At 54.9% G+C, this 8127-nt stretch overlaps 1 protein-coding gene across 2 annotated transcripts; it reads right to left on the bottom strand.

The window, feature by feature from the left end:
• Nucleotides 1–434: 434 nt before the first annotated feature.
• On the bottom strand, nucleotides 435–6887 carry LOC125105138 (cytochrome P450 1A1). 2 transcript variants are annotated; one of them, XM_047738282.1, is made up of 7 exons: nucleotides 6739–6887; nucleotides 3173–4037; nucleotides 2539–2665; nucleotides 2361–2450; nucleotides 1928–2051; nucleotides 1710–1796; nucleotides 435–1546 (listed from the first exon to the last, which is right to left on the bottom strand). In XM_047738282.1, the coding sequence occupies exons 2-7, from the start codon at nucleotides 4010–4012 to the stop codon at nucleotides 1261–1263; spliced, it is 1554 nt and encodes a 517-aa protein (XP_047594238.1). In that variant the 5' UTR covers nucleotides 4013–4037; nucleotides 6739–6887; the 3' UTR covers nucleotides 435–1260. The 2 variants fall into 2 exon arrangements, with proteins under 2 accessions (XP_047594238.1, XP_047594239.1); XM_047738283.1 differs by having other exon boundaries at nucleotides 3173–4034; nucleotides 6739–6861.
• Nucleotides 6888–8127: the final 1240 nt, after the last annotated feature.

The raw sequence follows: 8127 nt of genomic DNA, 5'->3' as shown, positions 1-8127 counted from the left end.
GAGGAAGGCAGTGAGGTGGTAGTCCTGGGCCCCAGCTGGACGCTGAGTGTCTGAGAGCCGTGGCTTCACCTCTTCACTGCCTCCTCTTCCTCTTCTTCCTCCCTGAGTAAAACCCACCATGAGACTGGGCTCAGACTGGGCAGGTAGAGGAGTGACGGATTCACTCAAGAATCAAAAAATTTCCACAATAGGAGTGCTGGATAATATCTTTATTTAGCTTAGGTAGGTGTTTCTTTCTTTTTTTTTTTTTAAGATTTATTTATTTATTTAACAGACAGAGATCACAAGCAGGCAGAGAGGCAGGCAGAGAGAGAGGGGGAAGCAGGTTCCCCACTGAGCAGAGAGCCAGATGTGGGGCTCGATCCCAGGACCCTGGGATCATGACCTGAGATGAAGGCAGAGGCTTTAACCCACTGAGCCACCCAGGCGCCCCAAGGTAGGTGTTTCTTACACATTTCTGGATACTTGGGTTCGACTTTTTCTCTATTGCACTCAGTAAGTTGTTCTTAAGTTCTTATGTATGATAAATGCAGGCAAAAAAAAAAAAGCTTCTTGCGTACAAACATTTTTAAAAGGCATTTTTATATAGGGCATAGAGAACTGGTCTCTGGTGTCTGAATCTGGGCCCTCCCTCTGCTCTCTACTCCTCTTAGACATGTCCAAGTCCCCAGCCCCTCCTGGACAGGAACAGGGGCCTTCCAAGGCTGGGAGGCAGCCCTGTTGCTGCCTGCAGGGAGAACACAAAAGGCATCACAGTGGCCCAGAACCCCGTGGTCAGATCGCTCAGCAGATCTGAAGATGCTTCTTCCCTTCATTAGTGACAGCTTCCAAGTGTCAGAGGGATTGGACAGGCCCCGGTGTGGCCTGCTCTAAATGTTTCTCCAGCCAATCCACCCTCACAGAAAGCCAGCCAGCCACTGGGTTTATGGCCTTTTAGTGCATTCCCTCAAGCTCTCCAGGGGCTTAGGACCTCCCAAACCAACCAAGCCTCCTGGCTCAAGCACAATTCCAAAAGGCTCCATCTGCTCCTTTGGGGCTCCTGCTGTGCCCACTGTCCATGGTCAGTACGCAGAGCAGCATGTCCAGGGTGGTGGGCAGGCATGATCCTTCAGCCTTGCCTGCAGCCCAGACAGCAAAATCCAGCCAGACCAATATCTGTGGGTTTCTGGCTGAGGCTTAGAACACCCCCTGGACCTGGGCCAGCCCGGCTGCCCAGACAGGCCAGGTAGGCAGAGTCTAGGCTGCAGGGTTCTCAGTTCCCTAAGTGCGTACCCGCACTTGGAAGTGCTCACAGCGAGCATGCTTCATGGTCAGCCCATAGATGGGGGTCATGTCCACCCTTGTGCCCTGGGGCACACTGAATTCCACCTGCTGCAGCAGGATGGCCAGGAAGAGAAAGACCTCCAGGCGGGCAATGGTCTCACCAATGCACTTCCGCTTGCCCATACCAAAGAGAATCACCTTCTCACTCAGTGCCTTGTTGATGGTGCCATCAAGAGTGAGAAATCGTTCTGGTCGGAACTCAGACGGGTCACCCCAGAACTTCCTGTAATCAGAGAGAAGCAGCTAAAGTGGTAGCCCAGAGGCTCAGAAGCATCCAGTGGGTTGAACCCCAGCCTGGAAGGGCAGGGGATGGCCAAGTGGCCTGAGGACAGCAGGGTTTGGAGCTCGGGAGAGGGCAGAGTTGCCCTTGCCTCCTCTCAACTTACTGGTCATGGTTGATCTGCCACTGGTTCACGAAGACACAACGTCCCTTAGGGATGTAAAAGCCACTGAGGCTTGTGTCTCTTGTAGTGCTGGGGAAGAAGGAAGTCCAATCAGGCTCAGGACCACAAGGACATCCCCTTGCCTCCCACACTGGTCCCTCCCACTGGCCCTGATAGGGTGCACGGACTGGAGGGACACCAGTCGATCCATGGGGCCTCACCTATGAGGGATGGTGAAGGGGACGAAGGAAGCGTGTCGGAATATCTCCAGGATGAAGGCCTCCATGTAGGGCAGCTGGGGCCTGTCGGAGAGCCGGGGCTGCCGGGCCCTGCCAATTACTGTGTCTGCAGAACAGAAAGGACGATGTGGGGCGCCTGGGTGGCTCAGTCTGCTAAGCATCTGCCTTCAGCTCAGGTCATGATCTTGGGGTCCTGGGATCGAACCCCGCATCAGGCTCCCTGCTCAGCAGAGAGCCCACTTCTCCCTCTCCCTCTCCCCCTTCCCTCCCCCAGCTTGTGCTCTCCTTTCTCACTCACCGTCTCAAACAAAATATTTACAACAAAATAAAATAAAAGGACTATGTGCATGAAGGGGCTGCCCAGAACCTGGCCAGGCCTTCTGCCTTGAGCACTTCAAAGGAAGCCCCCACCTACCCAGCTCCTCCTGGATCTTTTTCTGCACACTGGGGTTCGTCACCAGGTACAGGAGGCTCCAGGAGATGGCAGTTGTGACCGTGTCAAATCCTGCCCCGTGGAGAACAAAGGGAAAGCTCAAGCAGTTGGCAGGTCTGGGCATCCGGGCATAGGAAAGGCATGAAGGGGTAGCTCATACCTGCTCCAAACAGGTCCAAGACAACGTTAACAATCTTCTCGTCAGACAGCTGGATGTTGGCATTTTCATCTAGCCTCTTCTCCTGGCAGTGCTCGATCAGGCTGTCTGTGATATCCCGAATGTGGCCCTGGGTAGGGAAGGCCCACAGGTGAACGAGATCCCAAATCCAGGCCTACCTTTCCACTAGGCCTGGTTCGTCACATCCCTAGCACCTTCATTCAAGAGGTGACCCCACCACCCCAAGGTTGCCAGACCAACTTCTCGGGCCTCTTTAAGGCTCTCTCCTGCCTTGGAATGCTGGCAGCCCCAATTCAAGGGACCCCAGAGACAGAGGTGTCATCTATGAGGCCAGGAGAACAGCTTTTTAACTCTCTGTTGCCCACAACCACTGGCCTTGGGTCCTGCACAGACTGGGTATTCAGTAAATATTGCTGTCTGATGGAAGGATAGAAAGGCCAATCAAGGAAAAGTTCTATTTCCCTGCCAAGGACGGAGTCCACTCAACCGCTCGCCTCAAAATCCCAGGGCGAAGTCCCTGAGAGCCTGCCAAACCCCCTACTCCTCCAGTTGTCTCTGACCTTCCGGCCCCAACCCTACTGCTTCCCACAGCCACCTGCCTCTCCCCAGCCAGTACCTTCTCAAATGTTCTGTAGTGTTCCTTGACCAGCTTTTGCATGAAGCTATAGAACTTCTTATTCAGGTCCTTGAAGGAATCCAGGGTGGGGCTGGGCAAGTAACGAAGGATGGGGAAGAAGTCCATGGGGCTCCCAGAGGCAACCGCCTCCCCGAACTCATTACTCAGATTCACTAAGCTAAGTAGCTCTTGGTCATCGTGGTCATAGCGCTTGCCAAAGCACATGGCACAGATGACATTAGCCACCGACACCACTACATATCTGTAGGGTTCAAAGCGCCCAGCCTCTGCCATCTGCTCCTGCAGCCTGCCGAGGAGGGCCTCTGCCTCCTTGCTCACGTGCTCTTCCAGGTAGCAGGTGCACGAGGAAGCCGGGTCTGAGGCAGTGGAGAAGCTCTTCAGGGCACTCTGGGCCAGGCGCCTGCGTGCAGCCCACACTGGTCCAGAGTCCGGGCTAAAGGACATGCTTTGGCCATCAGTAACCAAAGTGAAGCTGTAGAGGTCAGGCCGGCCCTTGAAATCGTCCCCCTGCCGCACCAGGGCCTGCCGGATGGTGTCCAGGCCACTGAGCACCAGCACAGGTGTGGAGCCAATGTGGATTTGCAGCACGTCCCCGTACCGCTGGCTCAGCCTCGTTAGCGCCAGGTGTGGGGTCTTCCCCAAGGTCAGCACATTCCCCAGCAAGGGCCAGCCCCACGGCCCCGGGGGACTCTTCAGGCCTTTGGGAACCCGAGGCTGCCAGGCCCTGACCACCCAGAGCACTAGGCAGAAGACGGAGGAGGCCAGAAGAAACTCTGTGGCCGAGATGGGGATGGAGAGTATGGACACAGAGGACATCATCAGTGTAGAGTTCTCCAGATGACTGCTGAGAGGCAGGGTGGGGAGAAAAGACCAAGATATCAGATGGGGGGATATGAGGAACCAATGTCCTAAAGTGTCAGCATGCTGGTCAAAGAAAGGAGAAATTTTCCTATCCAGAACAGCTATCTGGACATGAAGGGGAGGAGAAGATGGGAGAAGCTGTTTGCTGAGATGCCGCCATGTGCCAAGAATTTCACAGTCATTCATTCAGTCCTGGCCACAGCCTATAAGGTAGACTACGGTGAGGCTCAGAGAGGTTAAGTAACTAGCACAAGGTCACACAGTGTTGGATCCACACTCCCAACCCAAAGTGCCCAATTCCAGAACACTGCTGCACCTATCTAAAACAGGTTTTTCTTTGGGGCTCCTAGGTGGCTCAGTCAGTTAAGCATCCGACTCTTGATATCAGCTCAGGTCTTGATCTCAGGGTTGTGAGTTTAAGCCCAGTGTGGAGCCCCCTTAAACTGAAATAAGATAAAATAAAATAAAATAAAATAATTTTTTTAAAAAAGGGTTTTCTACACATCAGTCTGTGATTCTCATATAGCACCTGTACTGTCACTTATTTTATGCTTTTCTAAAATTAACTTTAGGGGCGCCTGGGTGGCTCAGTGGGTTAAAGCCTCTGCCTTCGGCTCAGGTCATGATCCCAGGGTCCTGGGATTGAGCCCCACATCACATCGATCTCTGCTCAGCAGGGAACCTGCTTCCTTCTCTCTCTGCCTGCCTCTTTGCCTACTTGTGATCTCTGTCAAACAAATAAATAAAATCTTAAAAAAATAAAATATAATCAACTTTAAATCTACCCACATAGCATCATCCCAAACAAAAATATCTGTGTCAAAGTACAGGTTTGATTTTTTTTCCCCCTAATGTTTATCAAACACATAATCGACATACGTCACCACCAACCCCCTTGAGTACTATCCACCTCACTTGGGGAAACAAGGATATCAGGAGAACTAGGGATCATGTGCTCCTTTTGGCTCATTTCACATTTGGGGACATTGACCTCCAGAGGGGCCACTGACTTGACTAAAGTCACCCACCACTCAGTGACAGAGCTGGGACTCAGACCTCTTAGGGAAAGTTCCCTAGGAAGTTCCGGAGCTCCTGTCACAGCTACCTCCCTTTGAAGAGTGGTCACATTCTCTCCTAGAACTCTCCATTTTCTATATCTCCATCCCAGGGTCTAGGGAATCCTGCCAGACCAGACCCTGGGACAGGATAGGGAAGGGACAGGGAACCCCAAGGCCACTGCCTAAGCCACACTACTCCACCTCATGAGGCTCTCTGAGTCAGACTGACCCAGGGTTTGAAAGCAACCAGAGACAAGCTACATTGAGGCTCCTGGTCACAGAAATTGCCTCCCCCATTTCCTAGTCACCAGAGAACAGAGAATAAATGGAAGACTCCCACCAGATAAGGGCTGCAAGAAAACACTAGACTGGAATTGGGGAAATTAGGAATCAATCTAAATTTAACAGAAGTGGAGACAATACTTTCTCTCTAGGCTTGTTCTAGAAAGGGTGTGCAAATTCCTTGAGTATTCTCTTCAAGACATGGGCCTCTGACTGGGGCTCCTGCCACGTGTCCCGGACTGGAGATGAGGAGCTCCAGGTTTCCCCATTCCAAGTCCACAGGCCTTGGACTTGTCATCTTGCCTTTCTGGCAGTTATATCACTTGGGGTGGAGGTGGGAATATGATCTTTGATTCAGGAGGCTCAGTTAGATCTCAGAAAAGAGAAAATCCAGATCTGACCTGGGGAGCCTCCCCATCTGAATCCTGGTTTCCCCACAGAACTTCCCAAGATGGGGAGATTGCCTGGGTCCTACCTTATACAGCCATCTGTCTAGGGAGGCCTCCTGGAGGAGCTGGATCCTTCAAGCCCTGACTCCCTGAGTGACGTAGGGACAGGTCTTGGGGTGCCATGGTTTCCCTTCGGCACACGGGGTGCCCAGATGACCTCCAGCCTTAGCACAACAGTAAGAGGCCAAGAAAGATGTGACTGGTGAGTTTTCAGGGACTGACAGTCCAACTCTCGGTGGGCTCTCCCATAGACTGCCCCCGAGCACAGGACAGAGAAGGCAGTTAGTGGGATACGGAGGGGCCCTGGGCAGTGCCCAGGACTCCCATTCAGATCAGCATCTCTTGTCCTAGCCAGCACATCTTGGGTCTGACAAGCGAGGCCTTGGGGGTGGGAGGGTTGAGACAGCCAGGGGTAGCTTTTAGATAAGGCAAGGTACAACAGATAAGAGCCCAACCTGCCCCTCCATCCAACCTGTCCACCCAGGGAGAAGCCCCCCTCCTCACACAGCTTGAACAAGGTGCTGCACATCATTCTTGCCTCCCGCAGTGGTATACGGTATACATATTCCAGCCTCCCAGGTGACCCTGATGGGGAAGCCCAGAGGGCTTTCAGAGAGTCAGTGGGAATGGAACTGAAGGCTGAATCCCGGAGTCCTTGAAGGGAGCCCATGGAAAATCTAGAATTCTGACACTAGCTGTGGGACCTTGGCTAATTCCTGTTATTCCCCTGGCCTCAGTCTTCCCACTATGGAGATGGAGTGCCTGGTCACTAAGGACGCTCTTAGCCTCCTTTTTTGAGGTGCCAGGTCAGCGGCCACCTAGGAAAACCTAAGAGGCATCAAAATGTTCTTGCTGTTGGGAGGGAAAGGGCAAGCCAGAAGTCCCCAGCACTCACCTGCGGCTGTGAGGAGGTACTGAAGTGAGCTGGGACGAGTGGTCTCTTAAGCCAGAGACCCCAAAGAAGATCAGGGAAGGCTCCTAGGAACTGTCACCTTCAGGATGAGGGTGAAAAGCGCTTCCACCTTTATAAACAGCTGGAGCGCTTGGCCACACCCCCTGGAGCTAGGCAGAGGGAGGGGCGGACTGAAGAGGGGGTTGCTCTAGGATAGAGGGGATAGAGGGGAGGAACGGGAGATGGGAAGTGGGGGTTAGACTGGGTTCGGGGAACTCAGGGACAGGTTAGAACTCACTATGGGGACTCGTCATCCAAGTGCCAGCAGGAAAAGGGGAGATGGCTGGGGATACTTGAGACCCCAGTTTCAAGGTCCCCACGGACAGCGCAGACCCCACCTGAGGTGGGGATTTGAAGAAGTCCCCAAACCGCCCAAAGACACGGTATGGGAAGCCCTCCAGACCCGGGTGCGGTAACCCCTCACCCTAATTTTTGCATCCCCAGGACACTGGGCTTGCAAGTGCCTCCCTCTTGCTAGTAGTTGACGGGGACCTGGCAGGCGGGGCGGGGCTGCCTTGTGATGACCTCTTTCCCCGGGGTTACTGAGTCCGGGCTCGCGTGAGAAGCAGGGCGACCCCAGCCCTGAGGTCACCGGGGCCGGAAGGCCAGAGGCGCCGAAGGGCTGGCTTCATTCCCCAAGAGCCCCCAGAGCCGGGGTGACTGGCCGAAGTCTGAGCTCCCCGATAGACAGGCGATAGATAGACGGGAATGGATGGAAACGCGCAGTCTCGCTGAGCGCTCACTGGCCCTCACTAGCTCTAGGACCACTTTGGGGGTACCTCCAGGGGGGACCCACAGGCCTTCGAGGTTCCCTCTTGACTCCGGGGCTGCCAGCTTAGTGGCGGGGCGGAGAAATCGAGCGGGCTGTGCGGCCAGCTCCAGGTGACCGAGAAGAGGGGGACCCTCGGACCGGGGAGGAGAGGGGGCCCAGGGACCGAGGAGGGGGACGCCCAGCGCAAAAGCCTCCCCAGGCTAGCGTGCACTTGTCTGGTACATCCCTCCAGGGGGCAGAGGTCACGCGGCCCATCCCCGCTCCACCTGGCCTGCGCGCGGTGCCCGGGAGTCGCGTGAGAAGGGCCTGGAGCCTGGCGCAGCCACCCAGCTGCCAGACTCCCCACCTCGGGTCCCGGCACAGTCACGCGAAGGGGGAGGGGAGTCGGGGGCGGGGCTCTTAAAGCGCCAGTCTCTAGGCGAGCCTGGAGGTGAGGGTGGAGGGAGAGGAACCGCGAAGCCTGGCGGGTGCGCGATTGGTGGGGGGTGGGAGGGGGCGGTGCAAAGGGCCGGGGCTTGCGTGCGGAGCTAGGCTTTTGCCTGCCAGGAGGAGCCTGCGCG

The sequence above is a fragment of the Lutra lutra genome, chromosome 7, assembly GCF_902655055.1.
Source record: "Lutra lutra chromosome 7, mLutLut1.2, whole genome shotgun sequence".
NCBI classification, from domain to species: domain Eukaryota; kingdom Metazoa; phylum Chordata; class Mammalia; order Carnivora; family Mustelidae; genus Lutra; species Lutra lutra.
Note: the sequence above shows the minus strand (reverse complement) of the source record. Positions and strands in the feature narration are given on the sequence as shown.